Raw genomic sequence first — 26,732 nt, forward strand, 5'->3', positions numbered from 1 at the left:
AAAGAAGGTGTGGGATTTCCTTTCTCGCGTATGGACTCCATTGATAGTTAGGCCCGTAAAGGTTAAAGATTGGATTTTTGGCAAGATTCTGAATGGGCCAGATAACCTAGAACATTCAGTTTTCTTTTATTTTTTTAGGTGGACAGGTTTGTGGCATATCTGGTTAACTAGGAATGCCTTCATATTTGATGCAAAGTTGGCATTATAGCTCACATAGGTCGTATAAATAAAAGGGCTACTATTGTGGCAAGTCTCTTCCTTGAGGTCAGCTCATTTGTTGGAGAATGACACAGCTATATATTGGACGAGGGTACTCCGAGCTACACTTGTGGTTCGAGTAATTAGTGAGAGAAAACTAGTACATCACATGGCGGCCATGTAACCATTTGTAAAGTAATTTTGATAATATATTTTCTATTAAGAGAGAGAGAGAGAGAGAGAGAGAGAGAGAGAGAGAGAGAGAGAGAGAGAAAAGAAGAAGAAGAAGAAGAAGAAGAAAATATAGACATTTAGGCTCAAGGGGTCATTCCAAAACAAAAAAAAAAGGCTTTAGAAGTGCACCTAAAAAAGGGAAGGTCCACTCAAAAAGTGGCTTTACAAGTGCATCTAAAAACATCAAGGTCATAACACTGTTTCACTTGACAATAATAAAGAAAAATCTTAAGTGTTTATGAATGCCACTAAGGTCATCCTTTTAAATGTGAGGGGGCTTACTTGGGCAAGTTTGAAAGGCACCCAAACTACCTTCTTCTTGGCTCAAAAGCTTACAATTTCTCGAAATTGTAAGAACCTTGATCTTCCATTTCATTTCAGGTCGACCCAGGTCTCTATGATGTGGTACTGATTCTTGCTTTTGCGTTTTGTTTTTTCTGCTTTTCTCTCGACAGACATTTTCCTTTGGATCCCACGAGATGAGCTGGACGTGCCATGGCAAGAATAATGACGACATGGTGGACAATCTGCACAGTGGGTGATCCTGCCCTCTTCCTCCCCTTCCTTTTCACCCTTGTTGTTTGTTGGTTTGCAGCTGGTGCTGCCATGGGAAACTCAGCGTCCTCATCAAGCAACTCCGGCATGGTTGCCCTTCTCAAAAGTTTGCTCTCTTCCTTTTGCCTTTATATGGATTGATATGCCATATACTCATTTTGTACGACTGCAATGATCTTTCAATGGATTGCATCCATGGACTCATCGTGTCAAACCATGATCCAAGCCCATGGATTCTATCCATGGCATGGAGTAAACTGGATTAACCCCTGGCATGGATTAAGACAGTGTCATGGCTTATGCTCATGGCATGGATTAAGCACGGGGAAAAGTTCAAATCATCTCTTGGATTAAGCCCAAATCATGGCTCAAGCCCCTGACATGGAGTGAAGCATGGCAAACCCGTGGCATGGTGTAGGCATCCATGTCCTGGATTAAGCCCAAATCATCGATCAAGACCATGACACTAAGGCATGACAAACCAGTAGGCAAGATCAAGCCCATGACCTGGACTAAAGCATGGAAAACTGGCGTGGTGTAGGCACCCTTGTTCTGGATTAAGCCCATGGCATGGATAAGGGCGGAGACCATGGCATGGATTCATCGTGTTGGTTGGCAACTTAATGGATTGAACTCTTGGAAAGATTCATATTTACAAGCTTTGTGTTTGAATCTGTAGTGGTCCTTACATGCATGGTCTCATTGTTTAAGTCTGGATTGAATCCATATGAAGTTTCAAACCCATGGAGTTTGTGTAGGGGAGTTATATCCACGGCATGGAGTAAATGCTTGACTTTTTTTTGTAGCCTGCAGTGGTCTTTCCAAGAATTAAGCCCATGGGATGGCGTAAACCATAGCTTCATTTAGACGCTCATTGTTTGGGTCTTGAACCCATCTTAGTCAGACGAGGTCATTTGATTGATTGAACCTATTGCTTAGTATGTAATTTTGGAGGGCTTCTTACAGGGATTAAACCTTTACATGTGTGAACCGATCCATGAGCATTAGTTGAACTCATTCAAGCGAGTTATTATCTCATGATTGTTTGGATCCTGACAAGCTATGGAGCAATATTTTTATGGATCATGGATTAGATGTGGGTTTATTGTGTGTTCTTTTTATGGATTAAACCCATTGATTTACTGCAAGTCTGCAATCATTTTTTAGATGAGTCAAACCCAATCATGTTTTAGATGAGTCAGCCCTGAACATATGCAAGTCTTCAATATAGAAGTGTTACTTTGATGCTTTATGGAGATGAACACAAACTTAGAAAATGGAGGCTGGAATTTGAGCACTGCTTTGGATTGAGAGCTTGAGTTTTCTAGGGGGTGCAGCTAAAGAGTTAAGTGGCTTGGCAATACCCTGGGTTTTTTTATCGGATGTAGATAAGTCAGGTGGCTCGCCAATGTGCATGAGTCTTCTCTTAAGTCTAAGGAGGGTCAATTTTCTCTGTAGGGTGCCTAAACTGCTCCACTTTTATTGTGAATTGACAATCTTAATGTGCGAGAGTTCTAAGTTGGGTGTGGATTTTGGTCAGGTGGACGGTATCTTTGCCATGACCCTTACTGCGTGATATATGCAGTGCTTGCTACTGCCAGTAGTGGCTGTGACAAGTGGGGATTCTAGTGGGTGGCAGATTGCCAAGGCCAGCTAATACCTTTGATAGGTCGCAAGTATTTAAGTGGGTGAGGGTTAGCAAGCTAGTTGGCTTGCTATGGGTCATTGCCATGTTCTAGGTTTCTATGGGTGCAGATCAACAAGTCTGTTGCTTCCCAGGTCCCACAATTTTTGGGTCCTGAAGGGGCCTTGGTAACAGCATCTCGTGGCTTGTTTGTATGTAGAGGCGAGGCCCAGTGGACTAACTATTGAATCATTGTAGTATAGTTTGAGGTGTCCTGTCAGAAAAATCTTGAGTTGTTTGTTAAATTCAATGAAGTTCATTTAGTGTCTGCTTTGAACCTTTTGCAGAGAATAATTTCCTTTCCTCAGCAGCAGCCGCAGAGGCAATGAGAGAGGTTGATAGAGCAGACTATGTTCCAACTGGTTATGCTCCGTACACAGATTGCCCTCAACCGATAGGTAATGCCAAAACATTACCATCTTTCATGATCTTGCTATTGTGTGTCTTTCAACTTAGCAGTTTTCATGTTGAAATTCAGACGGTAAGTGTATATTTCTCCTTTTAGCTCTAGTCTTCATCATCTTACCAGGATTCAGACCATGTAAACTGGTACATGGCAGGTTATGGAGCTACAATTTCAGCACCTCACATGGTGAGTTATCAGATCAGTAAATATTCTCTCTGTTGTCTATCGTAAGTGTCAGAAAATATTCTTTTTTTTCCTCAGGTTAAGTAAACTGGGCATGTTTGGATATGTCAATACTTCATTAATGGACATGCAGATGTTTTCAATAATTTTTCCTATTGAAAGCAATGCAATTGCCCAACCATGCCCAAGCACGTGTGCATGCTCTTTAGTGTTAGCTTTTATCATGGCTGAGTCTGCTTTTGCCCCAGAGAAGTGATGGAAACTTAGTATGATGGTTCATTCATGAAAGTTTTGTCCACTAATATGGACATTATCTTTATGCATGCACTTACTCCTACTGTTGGGGTGGGATGCCATAGCATGGAGTCTATGCTATATGTGATGATTTGAATCTTCGTGAGTAGACTCTAATGGAGTTAAGATCACACTTTGTTTTTTTTGAGCTTAAGAAATAATCTAAACTTTTTGTTTACCATCAGTCAGAAAAGTTGTGAAAGAGTGGTCATTTAATGGTTGTACTTCCTTTCTCATATTAGTTAAGAAAATATGGGGGGGAGCGTGCATCGTGATTGGCCATTAAGATGCAATTTCTGTTTACATGAATATATTTGCCTAAATCCCGTTGTTTAAACAATCTTTGTCCATATTTACATCATGTTCTTTGACATTGGTATCGGAGAGAAGGATAAAAAATGGAATTTAGAGGAGTGAAATTTCTCCCCCCTCGGGAAGAAGCTTTTGTACTGTTTGAAGACGTGTATGATTAAGATTATCACCATGCATAGTAATGATTCCATCCACAGCTAGACTCCTTCGCACGAGGACTGGAGCTCCCCTTGAGAGGGACATGATGCTCACCAAAGGGCCCCTGCCAACCAACAAGATCCCCACTTCGTCCCTACCTCCAGCGGTTGGTCTGCATATGATGCTGTCCATGATGGCTCTGAAGCTGTAGATGATTGTTGATAGAGAAACAGCAGGTTTGGTAAAGTGAGGAAGACCAAGAGGCGGTTAGATCATAGTCACCAGAAATGAGAAATGGGAAAACGAGTTTTTAGGGGTGGAAACGGCCATTTCCTGTGACAATATCATTTGGGAAGTGAGAAACGGCCATGGAAACGGATGGGGTCTTGAAATGGAGAAACACATTTCTAGGGACTGAAACGGCCGTTTCCTGTGACTATGGGTTAGATGATTTGAGTGAGGAAGACTGAGAGATAGCTACATGATCTTTGAGGGAGGGTACTTGACCAGCTTGTTTGGTTTAAAGGGTTCTCTGCATGAAAGAGAAGAAGAAGACTATAAAAAGCTGCCAAAGAATGGGGTCCATGAAGGAGCGAAAGAAGCCAAGCGACAGTATTTGGACGCTGAGGGGGCCGGGAGCGCATGGGTTGGGAGCTCGATAGTCAAGCCTTGGTTTGGTGCTACCTTCCTTGGAAGTTAGAGACAGATCCTCCAAAGATCCCCAAGGCAAAGTTGCGTTTGGCAAGTGGAGGCCACTCCCATGGTGGTAATCGGTTCCCTCAGCCAGTTTGAATTACGCCAAAAAGAGCTTGGGTGCGCAGAAAATGTAAGGGCTTCCTATCTAATTAAATACGATTATAGATTAGTTGAAGACAAGATAGAGCTTAAGATAAGATGTTAAGCGAAAACCTTTGTGTTGTTGCATTGATAGTCAAGGCCCTGATAATGCTGCAAAGAGGGTGGGACTTGCTAACAGAGGTCCAACATCTTCACGAGATGTTGCTGTCACCCATGGAACCACCTCTTGAGGATGCCGAGTGATCACCCTCTGGGTGTGCGTTCTCACATAGCCTGGGCTCCCCTTAGCTATGGTCCAACCCAGTCCCTGGCGAGTGGACTAGTTTCAGGCAACTTCCTCTCGGGAGGCTCAAGATAGATGTCTCACTGAGATTCGAGGTAGAGAGCAGATAGTCAACCCCACCCCCGCAACGCCCCCCCCCCCCGGGCCTTGAAATTGGCATACTGTAAAGTCTAGCTTACTTGATGCACAAGCTAGTACGGCATAGAAGGGTGTAGGCATGCTCACTTCCAACCGTAGATTCCATTCAGAATCTCCCCTGAGCTAGGTGCTAAGGTTCCACTCCCCACAGGCCAAGCTAGTCAACCCTGGCATCCCATACCGCTAGAGCCAGTCCTAGGGGACCCTCGGCAAGACTGCTTGTGAACCGCCATGTCCATGGCAGGAGTCTGGTCCAAGCACAGACTATGAGCCAAGTATGACTTAATGAATCACAATAACCCATTAGTCACTTATATATTGATTACTGTCGCTATAAATAACAATCCTGCTATAAATAGCTAGTAACCATGGATTATCACTAATAATGTGTAACGTGGCTACTATGCGGAAGCGTGGTTAATGATTGTCATGTGCAAGAATTGCCATGGACATTCTATGAAGATAATCCAGAAGGGGCAGCCAACAAAAGATAATTTAGAACCAGAAGTGGAGCATAAGGTGCAGAAGTGGCTAGTGTGGACTTGGAGAAGAACCAGAAGACCTGTCAGCTGCAAGGAGGGTCCTGTCGGTTGAACCAGATGAGGCGGCTGAAGATTTTGTCCAGTTGGCTGGCCGACTGCTGGTCGGCCAGATCTCCTTTGGTCCAAGAGGCCTATAAAAGGCACATGTGCTCATTGTTGTAGTCATTCTCTCCCTTATGGAGTGGATCAAGTACTAGGACAGATTTTGGTGTGTTACACCTTTTTAGCAAGGCAGCCTAGGGCTGTAGACTGAGTACCTTTTTGTACCATATGAATATACTGAATTTCTAGCATCTCTCTCTCTCTCTAGATCCGCCAGTGTCCGATGCGGCACATATTATGAGATGGAGGTACCTCCATAGTGTACCTTCCAGTTCCAGTTTCATTTTCTAGGTGCCAGTAGTATCATCTTTATTTTTCATTTTCTGGGTTTTTTTTTTATCCAGACATTGTATCAGATCCACCATGATGTAACTTTTGGTCTCATAGGTCATTATGGCCTTTTGAAGACGTTAATATAACATTTCATTTCATTTCATTTCTCTCTACTCTCCCTTCTATCTGCGTTTTTGCATCAGCATGTTCTCAGTAGTGTTTAGGGCTGAAAGAAGACTCCCAGAGCTTCCGCGTGTTACATTGCTATCAGAGCATCAGGCTCAGCAAAGCCAAACATTGATTCAGTCCCATATGATGGTGTACAGGTCCAAGGTACAAGAAAGTACACGGATACGAAGCCCAAGGCAAGGAACACGGAATCGGGAAGAGCTCACAGGAGGTTTGTTGGTGGTGTTCCACAAAGCCAAAGGGGATGGCAGTCCTGTGAGCCAGATAGGTTCTCGGGCAACGGTCCCAAGGGAGGCTTATCCTCCAAGGGTTATGTGAGTGTGCCAGACTCATTTCTCAGGAATGAAGACCACGACGGTGTTCAGAGTCAGGGCAGGAATGGATTGTGGACTGGATGGAACAAATGCATAGATCTTATTCAGAGTCAAAGTGGTTTTGGAGACCGGGCCAAGTTTTCAGTAAGAAGGGTTGCCAGAGATGGATGGATGACAGAGGGACTCCGGGAATAGAGTGGGATGATGACAGTCATCCAAGGAAAAAGTTGGAATCCCATCATCAAGTTTAGCAGAGGGGGATGTCATGTGCAAGAATTGCCATGGACATTCTCAGAAGATAATCCAGAAGGGGCAGCCAACAAAAGAGCATTTAGAACCAGAAGTGGAGCATAAGGTGCAGAAGTGGCTAGTGTGGACTTGGAGAAGAACCAGAAGACCTGTCGGCTGCAAGGAGGGTCCTGGCGGTTGAACTAGATGAGGCGGCTGCAGGCGCATCAAGTGATATGAAGATTTTGTCCAGTCGGCCAGCCGACTGCTGGTCGGCCAGATCTCCTTTGGTCCAAGAGGCCTATAAAAGGCACATGTGCTCATTGTTGTAGTCATTCTCTCCCTTATGGAGTGGATCAAGTACTAGGACAGATTTTGGTGTGTTACACCTTTTTAGCAAGGCAGCCTAGGGCTGTAGACTGAGTACCTTTTTGTACCATATGAATATACTGAATTTCCAGCATATCTCTCTCTCTCTACTCTCCCTTCTGTCTACGGTTTTGCATCAGCATGTTCTCAGTAGTGTTTAGGGCTGAAAGAAGACTCCCAGAGCTTCCGCGTGTTACAATGATGATTAATGCAAAGCAATAAAGATTAACGCTAATCACATGCTCATGACATAGAGAAGTAGAGAGAAGGAGAAGAGAGACTCTTTACTTAACCTACTCCTACTATATAGTACTGAATGAATGAGTAATTACAATGATTGTCATAGATCCAATGTAGATCTAGACTATGAATACTATGCAATGGTTGGGACATATTATGGGCACAATATGAACACATTTTATGACATTTTTGATGACTTTTTATGGCCCAAGAGGTGAAAACCAACCTGATTACGACTTGCTACAGAAATCCCTATATAAAGGGAAGTCATGGGTCATTCTTAGCATTCTAAGACAGAGATTGCAAAGCCAAGTCCAAGGATCAGCCAAGTACATCTCCAAATCAGCGATTTTTATTAAAGCACAGAAGAGGACAATAAGCATAGTATAAGTCTAGACAATCATTATGCACAAAGTTAGTTGAATCACCAGCTTTGCCTGAAGGAGCATTATAGAGTCCACCGCCAAACTAGATTCTTTCTTCTTCTCCTTGGCCTATCTCTTCTTGCACTCACTGATGTAGTGCCTTGGATTTTTGCAATAATATCTTCTTGGGCTGATCCGCATCACTCTTTGCTTTGTTGGATGGCTATCCAGAATCAGCCTTAGACTGATAGTAGCCACCCTTTGCCTTGCCCTTACTGCTATGCATAACCAAAGACTTGTTCTTCCTTGTTTGCTCTTCTTGTAACAACAAACCCCCTAATCCTTCGAGCTGTTCCGGGTTGCCTCGCATGGACAGGATGAGAGACGTATCTAAATTCCAAATTGTCTCTGGAAGTAACAATAATGTTTTGGAAACAAGTTTCTTTTCAAAAATCACATCATGTATATTGAGCAATTGCTTTCGAAGATCTTGGATCTTTGTGAGATGATCTGCCATGCTGTCACCTTGACTCATAGCAAGATTCTCAAGCTCCTTGAGATATGTGAGACTCTGGCCTCATTCTTAGCTTCATACATAGTTTCCAATACATCCAAAGCCCGATGAGATGTCCGAAGGGGAAGTGGAAATGGTGCTTCAACATTTGCCTAAAGGCAAGAATCTTGGATGGGATGGGTTGCCTAATGAGCTTTTTAAGAAGTATGCAAAGGATTTAAAAGGGTCAATCACTCAGATTTGCCAGGCAATTCGGCAGACAGGACAAATGCCTGACGAATGGAAAGTTGGGATCGTACGTTTGTTGCCTAAGGTCCCATGTCCCAACTCTTGGAAGCAGTGGCGACCTATTTTTGTAATGGGATCAATGTATAAAATCTTTACAAAGGTCTTGGCAAATAGAATACAAAGAGTGCTTCCGAGGTTGATTCATCCGCATCAGTATGCGTTTGTTTCAGGCCGCAACATACTGCATAATATTTTGAATGTTGAAATTGGGATAGACTATGCTAAGGCCTCTAAGTAGGAGGTGGTGATGATACAATTGGATCTCGAGAAAGCCTATGACCACGTTAGTTGGTCTTTTGTGTCGGAGCTTATGAAGGCTATGGGGTTTGGATCTCGTATGTCTAACATTGTTCAATACATGAGCGAAAGCAAGAGTTATGATGAATGGAGGGATCACTCTAGGTATTGCAATGTCTCGAGCATTGAGGCAGGGTTGTCTCCTTAGTCAGCTACTTTTTGCGATCGTGATGCATCCCATTCTTTCATTACTGGATAGTTTTGCTTAGAAAGGGGAAGTGGTGGGGCTGCGTCTCCCCAATGGTTCTCAGCTTGTTGGCCAGGCATTGGCGGATGATTCTTTCATGTTCCTTAGGGCTGAGAGGGCCAATGTTAAAAGGGCTATGGAAGCGTGGTCTTTGTTTGCACAAGCCTCGGGGCTGCATATCAATGTTGGCAAATCAGCCTTGCTGAGTTGCACAGAACAGAGGTTGCAAGATCTTGGGTGGGAAGGGACTGTGCTGCATCGAGGGAATATCACTCGTCACCTTGGATACCCGGTTGGGGTGAATGTTCCTCACACTGAGATGCTAGCATGGATGTCTAGAAAAATCCACGATAAGTTTTTGTACTGGAAATGTCAGGGTTGGCCACTACATGTTCGTCTTAAAGTCGGTCAAGTTATCATGATTGGCATGGTCTCATACTTTCTACACTTGTTGCCTTGGTCTAAGAAATCATTGGGAAATCTCATGCAGCCCGTTGGGTTTATGTTGTGGAAAAGACGGGGGAATCTCCCAGGACAAACATGGATTTCATGGGAGCATATCACCACGCCCAAGCGTATGGGGGGAGCAGCTATTCTAGACATCAGGCTGCATATGGTAGCTTGCAAGTGGACTCTGCTTCAAGATCTATGTCTCCAACTGGAACAGCCATGGGTACTCATGTCTAGGCATATGTTGCAACAGGTGGGCTTGCATTATGGCCGTACACATATTGACACATCATGGTGGCATGTGATGAATGCTTCCGATGTATGTAAGGTTCCTTCCTCCTTCCTCTTGACTCATTTGGTGGCCTCTTGGCAAGAGGTATTGGCTTGTACTAAATGGAGCCCACCGGAAAATAGATTGGGGGCGAATTCTCTGCAAGGAGAATTGTTTGTCTCTTCGAGAGTGGTGCACTGGGAGAATAAAAGCTGCAAGCGCAGACAGTTAAATTGTATGGCTGTTTTGGGCCTTGTGAGAGTTCGAGATGGGCTGGTCCCTTCTGGGGAGAAGTTGTTTTCCTTTTGCCGGATACGACAGTACTTTGGGGTGCCGAGGAATTACAGAGGCTTGTGGTCCACCATACAGGATACTTTGGCTCCCATGAGAGATATCCCGCCTTTGGATATACATGTCCCTTGGATCGATTGGATGTTTGCGAAGCCTGGTGATCTTATGCTTGTCACAGCGAATGATGTCTATCATAGGATGGTGGAAGGTAAAACATGGGTCGCCGGTAAAGTTAACAAGGAATGGCATAAGAGGAAATCCAAGACATGGTGGAGGACAGTCCTGGATAGGGGATGGCACTCTAAGCTGCCATTCCAGGGGAAGGTGTTTCTATGGAGAATGGTAATTGGTGGGCTGCCGGTGGGAAGCCTCTTGAAAAAAGGAAAATCGCGAGGGGATATTGCTTCTTCTGCACCACCTGTATGGAGACATCTAGTCACCTCTTCATTCATTGCACGGTGGCTGGATGTGTTTGGGATTATCTGTCTTGGATCTGGTATTTTGTTCTGCATGCCGAGGTGATGGCACCTATGTGGGTCTTCGGTCAGGCCCCAAGTGGATTGCTCGAGCCAGAGCATGATGTGATTTTTGACTTCTTCTGATGGATTGGGGCATGGCATATATGGTTGACCAGGAATGCTTTCTTTTTTGATGCTGCGACGGGCGTTCGTGGTCACCTTGGCCGCATTCGGGGTCTTCTGCTTGGCAGATTTCTTCTATGGTCAAGGGACATGTGATTGATCAGCTTAAAGCTGACCCATGGATTCGATTATTACAGGCTACTCCTTTCTAGGATTCTAGATTCTTGATGGCAGGGGCTGCTTCGCCTCCTTCCTTTCTTGCATGTGACTTTGGACTTTGAGATGGCAGCCATGTGGCTCTTGTAGATAGCTGTACATAATACATACACATTTCCATGAAAAAAGAAAAAAGAAAAAAAAGAGAGAAAGAAAGAAAAGAAAAAAAGATATATTAACGTCTGCAAAAGGCCAAAATTGGCCTATGAGACAAACAAGTAGTACAATGATGTTCCTCCAGTCATCAAGAGGAAAATGTGGAGTGAGAATAAAATGTACAAGTATGACAACACGACCATAGCGGACTCAATGGTGGTGTACAAACGAGAGGGTGTGGATGGAGTACTAGGGCTACTAATGCATCTCTATATGCTGAAGGGGTGATACAAGTATGATATGTTATCTACTCCTAACTCCATCCAGTCCCATAGTCTGGGTACAATATGTCATACATCCGATCTGAGGATGCCGTAAATGTCTGGAACATGCGTCCTGGATCAGAGCGAAAATGTGCCAGCTGCTCCTCGACCTTCTGCTGGTGTCGAGACCGGATGGCCGCGATCTCTTTGTGGTGTAGCCATGGTGTTTGGTAGCCGGCTAGTCTGGGTTGTCGCCTAGCTCGAATCTCCTCCGCTCGCTGAGATGTCACTCCCAATGTATGTGGCTGGGCTACTGGTGCCAATCTCTGGAAGAAGTCAGTCAACTGGGACTGTCTTCCTCCACTATGATGTGCGGGTGTTTGAAGTAAGATCTCCTTGTGTCTCTGTAGTGCTAGTAGTAGTCTGCCTAGCTGTATCTGGTCCGATCTCTCCCAGATCTGTCTAAGTGATGTGGTCCCTCTAAAAACCTCAGGATAGCATGCCCTGATCTCCTGCAAAGCACCACACTGGCAAACAAAATGCTCCTCTGTCTCTACCCCCGTCTGGCATAATCTGCAAATGCGCTCTGCTCGAGGGATGCGTGCTGCTCTCCCAGTCTCGATCTCTAGTTGGTGTGATGAGACCCTTAGTCACCCAATGGCTACTCTGGCTCTACTCTGGCTCCATGTGATAAGTGGACCTCCAAGTATCGTGGTCGCTGGATGAAGCCGTCTGTGGAGGTGCTCAAGAAGTGGTCTGTGTAGTAGAGCATCTTCGTCGGGAGTGGACTGGGAGATAGCCAAGTCTCCTGTATGTGGCCCTGCCAAATGTCATGTCTCATGACTCTGTTCCTCACTGTCTGAGAGAGGCGTCTGTGTGGTGCAGCTAGGTCATACTGTAAGGGTGGTAATCTGTCAATATCAATCTTGTGTGATGATATCCACTGTACCACCTGGGAGTACCATGACAAGGTATGTCCCTCCTCAGCAAGCTGTCTGGATGCCTCAAAAGCAGCCCGAGATACCCGATTTAGTGGGAGCTCCCGCATCCTGTGTATAAAAGATATAGTCTGGAACATGGCCTCTACTAACATAGGTGGTAGAGAGAGAGAGAGATTGTATCTCCCCTCGCACGCGGCTGCCGTGCGCTGGTTGTGGCTGTGAACTGAGTTGCCGAAGATCTGGGTGCCTGGCACCTGCTATTGGCTAGGCTGTTGGTGCCGGCTATAAATACAGAGACAGAGAGTGTGGTCGTCTCTCTCCACGCGCCGTTGAGTGGCTTCGGCATTTCTGCCTTGTTGTGGGTTGTCTTCGCACGCTGCTGTGCCTTGGTCGTGGGGTGTGGCTGGGGCGGCTCTGTTATGGTGCCTGGGCACACGGCGCTTGATCCCTGCGCTTGGCCATCACCTCCTTATTCCGCTTGGGTGCTGGCTGAACTGAAGACCTGAGTGCTCTACTGCACAATTCCAACAACCATGCACCCCCCAACATGACTGCTTGCTTGCCTGTAGAAGACGACTTGAGAGAGAGAGATAGAGAGCTCCTCTCTTTCCCTCGTGATGTTGCTCCACGAGTTCCAACAAAGAGAGAGAGAGAGAGAGAGATTTCTTCTGCTGTATGCGCCCCCCACCCCTTCTCAAGCTTCCGTGGTTTGTGCTTTCTTCTCACACAGTCGTCGCCGTGTAGAGGATAAGATGATTTTTAAAAAAAATAAAAAATCCAATTCTATGGTTCAAAAAACCTTAGTGGTGTATGCGCCCCCCACCCCTTCTCAAGCTTCCATGGTTTGTGCTTTCTTCTCCTCCACCTACATAGTCGTCGCCGTGCAGAGGATAAGATGAGATTTTTTTTTTAAAAGAAAAAAATTTCAATTATATGGTTCAAAAAACCTTAGTGGGCCCGGGTCCCATTCACGCGGTGAGGATGACACCTACGCTCTGATACCAATGTTACATTGTCGTACTACACGGAGAGGGAGAAGGCCTGGCTCTAGTTCACCTCCCACCGTAGAGCAGAATGAGGAGTCCCCCATTCTGACCAGAATGAGTCGTCCCCCATTCTGCCGGGCTATATGTAGTGGCTTGCTTGCCCACACTAGCCCGGATGCCCGCGGTGCTACGACCCGGACGTCTCACCCCTAAACCTCGGACTCGCTTGCAGCCCGCTCTTTTGCATGCGTACTCGGAGTCCTCATGCAGTCACTATGGACTACATGAGAGCTGATTCTTCTTCTTTGGCTTCAGTTTGCTGCTTTAGCCCTGTTTTGCTCCAAGAGCAATCTGATGAAATCTTCATTGCTTGGTGGAAGAGTTTCTTGTCAGAATACGCAGCGGAGATGATGACCAGATCTGGGACACGAGAGCAAAAACGCATGCAGAAAAAATACAGCACAAGAGAGAGAGAGAGAAATAGGCGTGTAACTCTGCTCTATATACACAAGAAAATCCCGGTATGATACACAAGTGGCAAGGGGGCTGGGGGCCTATTTGTATGCCCCCAGATGAGCAGTCGGCCTGCTGAAAAAGGCTCCACGACTGCATCATCAGTCGGCCAGCAGCATGCATCCAGTCGGCCAGCACTGAGGGTCCACGACTGCATCAAGTACAGTTGGCCAGCTCCAGTACACACATCTGATGTAGTCGGCCAGCAAATGGATCCTCCTGTCAACTCAGGGCTGCCTCCCAAGCCACAGAAAAAATGGAAAAAATAGGGGAAAAATGCGGGGAGTGAGGAAAAATGATAAAACACCTCATAAGGGCGGGCACACCCACAACAAAGGCCCTGGTCTAACACCCCCTCTCAGCTCCTGGCCCTGAAACCAACCACAGGGAGCTGGGGTGCCGCCTGAGCAAATCCTGAGAGAGCGACTTCGTGAAGAGGTCCACCGTATTGTCCTCCGTCGAACAGAACTCTAGCAAGATGTCATCAGCAATGATCTGTTCACGAACAAAGTGCCTCTGGATGACCATGGGTTCCTCCAGTGGAAGCCCAAACCTGCAATGCAACCTCTGCATCCTCACCACCTCACAAGCAGCATCACAAGCAGCCCGGTACTCTGCCTCTGTGCTCGACAAGGCAAGAGATGACTACCTCTTACTGCTCCGTAAAACTGCTCTTGGGCCTGAAGTAGATCTCCTCGTGTCTGGATCTCCTCCCCAAACTGAGTCACTCCAACCGTGGAGTCGGACTCCATCCAACAATCCCCCTCCTGTGTACAAGAGTCCATGATTCTTCGCATGCCGCAGAAACCATAGGAAACGCAATCCTGCCTCCCAAAGAGTCATCCGCAACCATGAGCTCAACTGCCTCATTAGGAAGCTCCCGTCCGTCCATCAACCAGATCCATGAACCATACAGCTTCTGAGTCAAAGAGGCATCACACTGCTCACAAGGATCAACACCTGTTACGGTGCAAAAACAAGTCTTGGAAACCTTATGAAGACCACGCAAGGCCTTCTGAAACCTGTCAACCACCCCCTCTGAATCCGGAACCACAAAGCCTGGAGAAACCACCTCCTTCTGCAAGTAATCACCTGCCACCTACCTGGCTTTCCGAAAGGTCCCCGTGGAAAGAACATCCTCATCTATTGGAGGTTCTTTGTCTCGAATACTACGAGACATCAGAGCATAAGTTACCTCTTCAGTTTCCTCTGACTGACGAACACAAGAACCACCAACATCAGTACTGGAGAGTTCTTGCCAACTGCTGCCATCTACTGGCAAGCTATCCACCATCTGGTCCCGGAAAGCCTGCACCTGCAGCGTATCCACACTTAAGTGGCCATTACCAGATTGCCACTCATCACAAACCTGAGGACCTGGGAGAGAGAGTGTTGAAAGCTTGTAAACTCCATTCTCCACTCCGCCTTCCCAAACCACTTGGCCTGTTGCTTTGTCTCGGAGAGCAACAAAATGCTCATCAAACTCCACCCGTACGCCAGTCTTGCAAACCTGATGCACTGACAACAGATGAAAACCAAGTGTCGGAACATACAACACTTGGGAGGAATGCTTCCCCCCTCTGCCATTGGGAACTATCTCCATCCTGCCCTCATTGTGAACTGGGATAGTGGATGTATCCCCAGTAAGAATGTGACCAGAAAGCCTGCAGAGATCCTGTAAACCGGAACGGGAAGGAGTCATGTGCCTGGAAGCACCACTATCTAGAATCCACTCCCGAGTATCCGTTGCGGAGAGTCCTCCAATCTCCCCCCTGCCTGAAGAAAATGAAACATCGGTGTCCACCACCTCCAGGTGCACAAAAGCCGGAGACTTCATGATTGCTGCTGAGGAATCTTCATCCTTCTCGGTCTTCCGCTTGGGACACTGTCTCCAGTAGTGGCCTTTCTTGCCACAATCATTACAGGTCCTCTCTGCCTTTAGTTTCTCGCGGTCAGTAAAACGGACTTCTTCTCAGAAGACTTCTCCGACGAAGCCTTCCCTTTGCCCGTGTTACGGCCTTTCGACTGTTGGCCAGTTAAGGCCTCCGAACCTCCACCCTGAGGAGGGTTCGTGAATCGTTCCTCCTGGTCCAGGACCATGGGCACAAGCTCCTCCCACGTGATGGTGCTGAGTCTGCCACCCAACCACTGGTAATCAAAGACGAGTAAAATGCTGAGTACGAAGAGGGCAAGTGTGACAGCAACGTTATGGCCATGTCCTCTGACGATATCTCCTTCCCAGCCTGAAGAACTTCCTGCTGAAGAGCCTGCAGCTTGTTAATATGCTCCCGCATCGTCGACGACTTTGCAAGGCTCATAACCCGCATCTGTACTTCCAAGGAAATCCTCTTCATGGGCGATATCCTGTTGTAAAGTGAGGCCAAATGCTGCCATATACCTCTGGCCAGCGTCATATGCTTTACATGATTGATTACCTGTGGTGTGCAGTTGAGAAAGATAAACGAACGGACCCTGGCGTTGACACGATCCCACATCTGTGTCTGAGCCTCCCGGTCCTTCCGGATCGACGGTAACTCCCCTTTCTCAACTTCCGGCCGTGGAACACCAACAACGACGAAATCAGCGAGGTTGTAAGACTCCAGAACAGATTCCATCATAACCTTCCATATGCCGTAGTTGCTCCCGTCCAATTGACGGTCCACTGGGAACGTGGGGAGTGTCGGGATCTTCACATGTCTCTCGGCCATCTCAAACAGATCTGCCATTGCGGGGATGTACTCTGAAAAGGGGTGGGAACAAAGAAGAACTAAAACCTGCAAGTGGCTGTCCAGCAAATCAGCCCGCCGTCCTCTTGCTTCTCCTCTTCCCGAACAGTCCAAAACAGTCCACCAATCAGCCACAAAACAGTCCCCCTCTTGCTCACACAAATCCCAAGACCTATCTAGAGCCTAGGGCTCAGATACCATGTCAGAATACGCAGCGGAGATGATGACCAGATCTGGGACACGAGAGCAAAAACGCATGCAGAAAAAATACAGCACAAGAGAGAGAGAGAAATAGGCGTGTAACTCTGCTCTATATACACAAGAAAATCCCGGTATGATACACAATTGCAAGGGGGCTGGGGGCCTATTTATATGCCCCCAGATGAGCAGTCGGCCTGCTGAAAAAGGCTCCACGACTGCATCATCAGTCGGCCAGCAGCATGCATCCAGTCGGCCAGCACTGAGGGTCCACGACTGCATCAAGTACAGTCGGCCAGCTCCAGTACACACATCTGATGTAGTCGGCCAGCAAATGGATCCTCCTGCCAACCTAGGGCTGCCTCCCAAGCCACAAAAAAAATGGGAAAAATAGGGGAAAAATGCGGGGAGTGAGGAAAAATGATAAAACACCTCATAAGGGCGGGCACACCCACAACAAAGGTCCTGGTGTATAAAACTAGACAGGAGATGACTTCTAACATTTCTGTAGGCGGTATGTCTTTCCTATAAAATTCTTCTTCAATATCTTCCTTGTAACTTGGTGATGATGTCTCTCCTGACATTGTGGAGGCCTAGGTGGTTTTTTCCGACCGCAGTTTTACCATCCACGGAATGCTCTCTCTTTAGGGTAGCCAAGTTGGGTTATAACGTGCAGCTCTGATAACAATGTAGCATGCAAGTGGTCGATCGTCCTGACGTGCAACAAAGCCTTCTTTATACCCGTGAGTCTGTGCAATTCCAACTTAGAGAGAGAGAGTAGAAGAGAGAGAGAAAGCAGATAAAGAGTCAACATAGTATTGGGTTCCAATTTACCCACTGAAGCAAACACCCCACCCACCATCACCCCCCCCCCCCCTTGGCGGCAAGCAGGAGTGTTTGCTTATATTAATATTTGGAGAAGTTACAATGAGTATGAAGGATGATTGAGGACTGCTAGGCGCAAGGACGGTGTAGACCCAATGCAGGCTGATCCAGATGCTGTCCAAGCTTTTATTGTTGCAAAAATGGGAAATTTTGAAACGACATACTAACAGGAAATTTGGTATTGCTTAATGCAGCATGGCTATTGCCTTTCGCTTCTTTCAGATTACTTGAAACCTGGGTCATCGGTTCTTGATGTTGGTTCTGGATCAGGTTATTTGACAGCAGTCTTCGCACTCATGGTAATACTACATCCTGCATTTGCCACATTTTTCCCTCTATCCAAATGTTCAGGTTGGTAGTTTTAACAATCAAGGTTTTAGAATTTGTATTTAAAAGCTTGAAAGGCTTTGCAAGATGATGCACAGGATGAGATGTGCAGACAAACACCCACCGCCCCCCCTCCCCCCCCCCCCCCCCCAACACACACACACACACACACACACACACACACAGTAAAACGTTTCCTTCATTACACATGAAATATGGAGATAAGCTTGAACCAATAACCATCTTAGCTTATGTTATTGCCCAGGTGTATTACATGTATGTAGCATGCACACACGCACACATTTGATATACTCAGGTTGTCTAGTTAAGCATTTACTTCGATACACATTTGAAAAATGGAGGTTAAGCTTGAACATAGCACTAGTGCATGAAGTAACCAGTCTTTGCTAAAGTTATTGCTCAAGAGTATTACATGGTAATAGTAGCTGTTCATGCAAAAGAAACCTTAGTGCTGTCTTGTGATGATCTGAAAAGCTCTTGTTCACCAGTGCCTTCATGGGACTAGGTTCTTTATTGGACAAAGTCAGTTTGTCTAAGATTGCTCTACGCTTGGTGTGGGCGCAGGCACGTGCGTGTTTGCGTGTGCATGCGTAAGCACAGAACACATGCTTCATATATATTCAATGCGTCACAGTTGCCTTCTTTCGTGCCCATTACTAGCTTCACATCAAGTTGATGGGATCTGCTTTATGTTATATATATTTAATGCGTCACAGCTGCAATCTTTCATGCCCATTACTGCGTCACATCAAGTTGATGGTATCTGCTTTTTGTCTTATGCTCATCATTTATTTGCATCACAGTTGCCTTCTTTCATGCCCATTACCGGCTTCACATCAAGTTGATGGGATCTGCTTTATGTCTTGTGCGTATCATTTGTTTGAAAGGTTGGAGAGACTGGAAGAACTGTTGGGGTGGAACACATTCCGGAGCTTGTGCAAAGGTCTATTGAAACAATTAAGAAGGGCAAAGCTGCCTATCTCCTTGAAAGTGGGAGACTTTCGATCCATGGTAATCTTAAAAATATGGGCTCTTATTATATTTCTCTTTTTTTGGGCATGGAAATACTGAATTGCATGATCATGTCAACCAGCTGCTGATGGTAAGCTGGGATATCCTGAAGGGGCACCCTATGATGCGATTCATGTTGGGGCTGCTGCTGCTGGTAATGCTGTGGTGGATGTTTTAGAAGATCTTAGGTTTGAAATCCTAAGTCAGCCAAGCAAATTTGATCATTGATAATATAGTAGACTGTCTCTTATTTTGGTAATAAGCAGATCTTCCGGAAGCTCTAATCAAACAATTAAAGCCTGGAGGGCGGATGGTCATCCCAGTGGGTCAAAGCATGCAAGTGAGCTTGTACAAAAACCTATTTAAGGCTGGATACTAAACCGTCCCTACCTGTGGGGGATGGGTGGTAAGGTGGATTAATAAGGTTGCCCGTCCATTCCAAATGAGGACAGGCAGGGATGGTTCTTTATCCAGCCTAACTGGTAATGTGTCTTGGTTAAGGAACTACTTTTTTTGTTTGTTAAGGTTTTAAGGTAAGGCCTTTGCCTCTGGTTTGCTCTGTGTGCTTTGAATGGCAGAATCTGATGGTTATCGATAAGCTGCCAGATGGGTCACTGAAGCAGCACTCAGAAATGGGTGTTAGATATGTTCCGCTCATTTGAGTTTGATCTAACAAGGAGATTTTGACCAGACATGGAAGGAAACAAATGTACATGACTCTTCTCTACCAGCTTAAAGGGATTCACAAGGCTATGTGCACAATATGTCCTATTTCGTCCATTGTATAAAATCCTTGCACAGGTTGAGGAACCAATAGATTAAAAGCAAATTGTCCAAGAGGTTTGCAAAGGGAAAGGCCCGGTGAAGTAACTTCCGACCCGGAAGACTTATACAGATATTTTCAGAACTACGTCTTGTACTTTGTTTTGTTATATACTTTACCTTTCTATAGTGTATTGTTGGCCACTTACCACCACCAAACCCACCACCCCCCCCCCCCTCTCCCTTGCGGCTCCCTAAATTTGTTGGAGTTGCAATCCACACTTCTAGAGAGAACCAGCTCACGTGGCGAGACTGGGTTTGAATCTTGGCAAGTTGAGGTTTCTACAAATTGGATAACCAGAGGTCACCTAACACTTGAAGGTTTTGGGGTCTTGATGGCTAGACCAATTTGTGGAACACCTCAATTAAGCGTGTTTGCGCAGGAACACAATTGGGAGGGTGACCTCCCGGGAACTGGGAGGATCCATGTTTTCAACACAATCAACATACATGTATATACAAATAGGTATTGTACAAACGTATAGTTTGTAAGCACATGCCTATGTATATACTCAAATATATGTGTTTCCTACCTATTTATTTAACCATCTACCTACATACCTAGCTACCTAAATATATACTCTTGAGTGTGCATATGGGTGTCTCTATTTATTTAACCATCTGCCCACATACCTAGCTACCTAAATATATACTCTGAGGGTGTATGTGGTGTTTAGTTTAGTGGCAAGGCTTCAAGGTGTGTGCATAAAGGTATTGTGCTCAATCCCTTCATGACTAAAAGTTGATGGGCTTTTGTTGCAAATAGAATGTGTAGCGAATGTGGTCACTATGTATATGAAAAAAAAAAAAACGGGGAGAGAGAGAGAGAGAGAGAGAGAGAGAGAGCCATATTATAGTCCAGAAAAGGTCCAAACGTCGTATGAGAACAAAAGGGTTGATGAGACCAAAAGGTGATGCAATATTACCATGGAAAGAAAATAAGTTAAAGAAAAAACAATTGTTGCCTATGCCTATGGTACAAGGGCATGGCACTATAGGGAGCCTAGCAATGAGAGAGAGAGAGAGAGAGAGAGAGAGAGAGAGAGAGAGTTATATTAATGTCTTCAAAAGATCTTAAGGGTTTGTGAGACCAAAATGATGTATACATAGTGTCCATGAGATCTTGTCATGGATGAAAAAAGAAAAAGAAGCTATAAACTAAGATTGAAAATTGAAAGCTATCTTTAACTTTGAGATTATACAAGATGATAAATCTAGATCTTACTATGGTACAACAAGTGATGGGGTATGGGAGAGCTGAATAAAAACTATCAATCAACCCTATATGTTGTGTAAGGGCCTATCTTGGATGTCCATCATGGGTGATACAAGAAGGTTAGAGATGTCGATAGTTTGTTATGAGGATGAGGCCGCTAGAGATGGCGATGGTAAGCTGAGAAGAGGAGTGTTGGGGTCGAGGATCTTTGAGTAGTGACTTTGCGTCGACTGAGCTCGAATAAGAAGAGTCCAAGGGGCCTTTGAATTGGGTACTTCATGATCCGGGATGAGGGTCCAAATCCCTCTCTGAATAGAGAAGTGAAATCTCCCTTTGATCTCATAGTAGACTGGTGGACACTGGCAAACACAGTGCTTCGATAACTTTTACAACTCTTGTCTGATAGAGTCTACAAGTCTCTATCCTTAGTCTATGGGATGATACCCTAAGTTGGCCAATGCCTATCCTCCTAGCATGGTACATGAAGACATCGAGATAACCTGGTCTTTGTATGAAACCCTCTATTGTGAATCTCAGAAAATGATCTTTGTAGTATTGCATCTTGGTAGGCAATGGGCCTATTGGTGTGATCCATGTGTTAGGTATGTATAGCCCTAGTAAATCATATCGGACCACCCGGTTCCTGTCCTCATGTGTAAGCCTAATGTGTAGGCAATCTAGATCATACTGAAATGGAGGAAGCCCGTCCATGTGTGAACCCAAGTGAGTACTGTGTTATGCTAGGATGAATTCTCTCCTGTGGCTGCTATCTATTGTGATAACTATAGTGCAACTCGGGGGAGTCGAAGTGGGTCCATCTCCCTCATCCTTTGTATATAAGTGACTGTTTAGCAGGGCCTTCATCAACATAAGAGCCACAACAAACTCTGCCTTGATGATCTGGTGGGGGGCAATTGGTTCATTGCGTATCATTCGTGATAACATCATGATCTGAGGATGGTCTATGCACTGCCAATCTATCGAGGATAAATATGGTGTCCAAACGGGAGCTAGTGTCGGGGTGAGTAAGGTGTCAAAAAGCCAACCCTTCGTCCTCGGTTCTTGAAAATGCACTTGGAAACACTGCCTCTCCCATAGGGCTAGAGGTGCATATCCTCTAGTGAGTGTATGCTTTGCTGCTTGTCTCATAGAGACAAACTTTGCCTGGATGATTTGGTGGGGGACGGATGGTTCACTTTGTATCATCCGTGATAACATCATGATTTGAGGATGCTCTATGCACTGCCATATGTCAGGGATAAATATGGTGCCCAAAAGGGAGCTACATATATAAGTGCAGGGTGAGTAAGGTGTCGAAATGTCAACCCTTCATCCTCGGCTCTTGAAAATGTGCCTAGAAACACGGCCTCTCCAATAGGGCTAGACGTGCATATCCTCTAGTGACTCTATCCTTTGTTGCACGTCTCATAGAGAAGCGTGGACTAGTGAAGGTAGCTTCGAGATAGACATATGAACGCACCACCTCAACCTTGCTACCCATGTAAGTGATCTTTGTACGGCTTGCCAACTGGCCCTATTAAACATATGGGCTAGGAGGGGTCCCATGGTGTTGCCTGCATAAGAGAGGTGCTTAGCCATAAGTCCCTTGTGACCTTGTGATTGGCTATTTTGAAGCCTGCGTATAGCATTCACCACCATGTCTCATATGAAGAAAGTGGATGTGGTGGGACGTGTGTGAGGTGGATGTGGGAGGGGGGTTGGTGGGGTATGTGGTATAATGAGTGTGCATATGAGTGGGTCTGTGATGGGGGTGGGTAAGCGTCGTTCCCAAATCCTACACCAAGCCTCCTTAGAATTCCTTCTTAAGAAGAGTTGGTGTTGTAAGTCCTTGTGTTGTTTACGATAGTGTGCTCATTTCTTGTGGTGAGTAAGGTACAAGTTAATCCGTGTCAATGCATTTGGCCGGTAGCTAACTCACGTAAAAGACATGCACATGTGATACAACATTCGTCGTAATACCAACAATTCTGAGGCATGGTATCCTGTGCGTGGGGTTTGGCGGTGGACCGGCAGGGGTGTGGAAAACTGTCGATGGCGGATGTGTGGATGATTACGTTGTGAGCTATGAGGTAAGGGTGGTGAGAGGTGTAGATGGGTTTCTACCGAGAGATCATGTCGGAGCTAACTTGCATAGATAAGATCACAAATTAACATCTACAAAAGACCAAAGGGTCTATGAGTTTTACAATACATCCATGAAGTGATCGTATAATGGGATGAGATATAAAAAAATCTAGGTAAAGAGAACAAAGCATCATGGGTATAACAATGTAACGATGTATCCATGTAGTTGAAGAAACATGTGGGAAAATTGCCAAGCTAAAAAGAGAGATGATATAGTATATTAGGTACAAGCCCTCTATTTGCTCAATAGGGATCAATGTGTCTCCTTTACATATATGACATATTACATACTATTTATGTCTTATCACATGTGGAAAATTTGCCTAGCTAAAAAAGAGACATGGTGTAGTATTTTAGGTACCAGCCCTCTGTTTGGGCAATAGGGTTCAATTGCCTAGCTAAAAAAGAGAGATGGTGTAGTATATTAGGTACAAGCCCTCTAGCTAACAAAGAGAGATGGTGTATTATATTAGGTACAAACCCTCTGTTTAATCTCCATAGGTCTCCTTTACATATGTGACCTAATAGATGCTATCTATGTCTATCACTTGTGGTGGGGCACTGCTTCATTTTTAAAGGATCTCTCGAATTTAGAGCTGTTGAATGTAGGGCCATCTTGGTCCGGTAGGCCTTGGTCATTCAACACAACATAATTGGAGTGCTCAATTAATTTTGACCCCTAGTCATCAAGATATTTTTTGGTGTTGTCACTATGTGCTACTAGGTTGATTGCATGAGGTCATTCAACTTAAAGGATCCTTGTGGTGAGAGAGAGAGAGAGAGAGAGAGAGAGAGAGAGAGAGAGAGAGAGAGAGAGAGAGAGAGAGAGAGAGAGAGAGAGATTAACATCTACAAAAGACCAAAGGGTCTATGAGACCAAAAGTGCTACAATGTGTCCATGAAGTGTCAAAATCATGGAAAAAGCATGATGAAAAACTCATCTAGAGTTGAGGGAAGAAACACTAGCCTTGTAAGTGCCATTGTACAATGTGGGGATCAAAGGGGGTTCTTGAGATCTATGATTGTATAGAAGCTCTCTAGGTCCACTACTTTGTGGAGGCTACTTGTGGAGGGGCAGTCATGTGTCTCTAGAGGAGCTCTTGGATCTAAAGCTGTTGGGTGGAGCATCTCCTCAGACCAGTGGGCCTCGTGCGTCTAGCTTGTTGCACCTAGATCACTCTATCTAGGGAGTTGCTTGAGCTAAGGGGTGGAACCTTTGGCACACATGTGCTGTCAGTGTGCACTGCCTCATCTACTGAGTAGGGGCATTTGGGTTAGGGCTATCTTGTGGTTATCCACGAGGGTCTCCATCCTTGGTTGGATGAAAGATGGTGGGTTGTGAGCTATTTGGGGTCTGCCTCTGCCTCTTTGCATAATTGATCTCTATGGCAACAAAACTCAATCAAGTATAATCCTAGGCATTGCTGGGCCTGGGAAATAAATGATCACAGACATTGGCTGAAATCCTTTCGTGAAGAGGCACTGGAACACATGACATTTGAAAAGGCGTGTGGATCCTGCTTTATCAATGTTATAAGAAGATAGTGCTCCTCCTTCATCAATGCACTTTTCAATTTATAGAGATAGTACATTGGGCATCTAAGAAGATAGTGCTCCTTTGTATCGACTACTAGCAAAAAAAATTGGTAGAATTTATTCTCTCTGGTAGTGCCCTCTGCTTGCTCAGTCTCCAATTGTCATGTGCACAGTGTGTATCTATCGTGTGCTACACGCACGCAAGACTAGTTTCGAGGCTTGGGGAAGCTTATGCAAGCTGATTGACGAGCTGAGTTTAGGGAAATACTAACGGGCGGGCACCCAAGTATGGACAGGCAGGCGCCCAAGTGTGGATGCCCGATGACCGGCCAAGAGCCTATAAAAGGGTGGCCAAGGTTAGTTATTGGGATATAGAGAGTCTCGCGAGTTTGTGAGAGCTCTATGGTCTTGGAGCCTGGATCTAGTGTAGACGTGCACCTGCTTTACGCAGTCGAGGCCGGTAGCAATCTCGAGGCCCGCGAGGGCAGCTTCGTGGTGGTATGGGACGTCACGAGGAGGGGATTGGTCGGTACGTCAACCTAGTTAGCTCAGCTCATGGCTCGGTGGTGGGGACAGCCAAGACTGTGGGCTCGCCCCACCACGGCTGTCATGATTGGGAGGTGAGTCAGGCCTGCACCCCCTTGTTGTTTGTTTGTTCGTTTGTTTGCAGGTTTCGAGTCTCGAACCAAGAACGATCACGAGGAGATCCGTGGGGTCTTGACAGTGGTATCAGAGCATACCTCGTGAACGAGCAAGTCGGTAGGTAGAGAAGATGAGGTCGAAGAAAGGTATGTGTTAAAAAAGCTTGCTGTTTTTTCTGTGCATACTGCTATTTTCAGATTCAGTATGTGTTTTTTCTTCATCAAAGAAACCCATGTTGATGGGAGGTGGTAGTTTAGGAAGGGTTGATTGCTTTGCAAGAAGTAGGGAAGTTGTTTGTGTAGTCGCATGAACTGCAGGGAGAGAAACAGAAAAAGCACGTTGCACGTTGCTTTTCGTTGAGAGAGAGCGAGAGAAAGCGAACCAGGCGCGCTGCATGACTGATCGTGTGGAGCTGCTGGTCGTAGGGAGTTGTGCGTGTAGGCAAAGGCGGCGGCTACAGGAACCTAAGGCTTGAAGGCGCCTAAGGCTAGCCAAGCAGGCGGCCAAGCAGCCAGGCCCACGTAGGCGCCTAGGCCAGGCGGGGGCTGGTGCCCAGGCCAAGGCGACGCCCAGGTCAGGCAAGGCGGGCGCCCAGGCCACGTGGCCTTGTGGCCAAGCTTGCGTAGCCAACCCAGGCAGCGCCTAGGCCAGGCTGATGGGCGCCCAGGGCTACGCTGCCGTGTTGCCCAAGCCCACGCAGGCTGGCGGCGCAGGCGCAAGCACAGGTTGGCGCAGGCAGCACCGACCGACGACTACACGTATGACGCACACAGGCGCCGGCACAGCAAGATGGCGTCAGCAGACAGCAGCACGCCGGCGGGTCTAATCCAGGAAGAGAAAAAAAAACAAGGAAAGCCCACGTTTTTTTTAGAGCTTTCGTTTTTTTTTTTGGAGTTTAATTTTTTAAAACCACTCCTCCAAGGTTTCAAAGGTGTTTTATTTTTTTAAGAACCTAGAATATATATATCCATATATATATATATATATATATATGTATATGTATATATATATTAAAAAAAACACAAAAGCAAAGCAAAAGCTAAGCCTAGCTTTTGGAGATTTTTAGCTTTTGGGGCTATCTTTATAAACCCCTTAAGTGGGCTTCTTGCCACACATCTCTCGAGTTTTCAAGCTCTCAAGCTCTCAAGTTCCCTTGCACTTTCCTTGTGCAAAGATCAAATTTTCTCTCCACGTACCCTCTTCACGATGTCGACCCAAGAATCGGAGTTGGAGCCCCTCGTGGAACGCGAAGGCTTGCCGGCTAACGGAAGGTACCGATGCCGATCTTTTTGTCAAAATCCGATTTCCAAGAGTTCAAAGTAGCTCTCGAAGCTTCTTCGACGGAACGTCAGGCACAAATCGTAGCCCAGATGCAAGCTCTTTGCAGAACTCCATTGCTCTATTGACTACTACCCTCTCTACTTTCTCGGGTATGGATACCTTGGCTTCAACTTTAGGCCCCAA

The 26,732-nt window shown here is 45.8% G+C and overlaps 1 protein-coding gene across 3 annotated transcripts; it reads left to right on the forward strand.

Moving 5' to 3' along the window:
- Positions 1-651: 651 nt before the first annotated feature.
- Positions 652-19,858, forward strand: LOC147624459 (protein-L-isoaspartate O-methyltransferase-like). 3 transcript variants are annotated; one of them, XM_086819450.1, is made up of 9 exons: positions 652-782; positions 888-1,093; positions 2,959-3,069; positions 3,232-3,263; positions 17,743-17,847; positions 18,784-18,907; positions 18,990-19,061; positions 19,174-19,247; positions 19,486-19,858. In XM_086819450.1, exons 2-9 carry the CDS (start codon positions 928-930, stop codon positions 19,567-19,569), a joined length of 768 nt encoding a protein of 255 aa, XP_086675576.1. In that variant the 5' UTR covers positions 652-782; positions 888-927; the 3' UTR covers positions 19,570-19,858. The 3 variants fall into 3 exon arrangements, with proteins under 3 accessions (XP_086675576.1, XP_086675578.1, XP_086675577.1); XM_086819452.1 differs by having other exon boundaries at positions 703-782; positions 888-966; XM_086819451.1 differs by having other exon boundaries at positions 750-837; positions 1,028-1,093.
- Positions 19,859-26,732: the final 6,874 nt, after the last annotated feature.

This window comes from Cibotium barometz, chromosome 25 (assembly GCF_041138505.1).
Source record: "Cibotium barometz isolate CiBa-2024 chromosome 25, ASM4113850v1, whole genome shotgun sequence".
Taxonomy (NCBI): domain Eukaryota; kingdom Viridiplantae; phylum Streptophyta; class Polypodiopsida; order Cyatheales; family Cibotiaceae; genus Cibotium; species Cibotium barometz.

Coding starts and splice junctions, on each gene's coding strand:
- LOC147624459 (XM_086819450.1), top strand. CDS start 928: ATGGCAAGAATAATGACGACATGGTGGACAATCTGCACAGTGGGTGAT. Junction 3,264..17,742: donor CAATTTCAGCACCTCACATG/GTGAGTTATCAG, acceptor TGCTTAATGCAG/CATGGCTATTGCCTTTCGCT. Junction 17,848..18,783: donor CAGCAGTCTTCGCACTCATG/GTAATACTACAT, acceptor TTTGTTTGAAAG/GTTGGAGAGACTGGAAGAAC.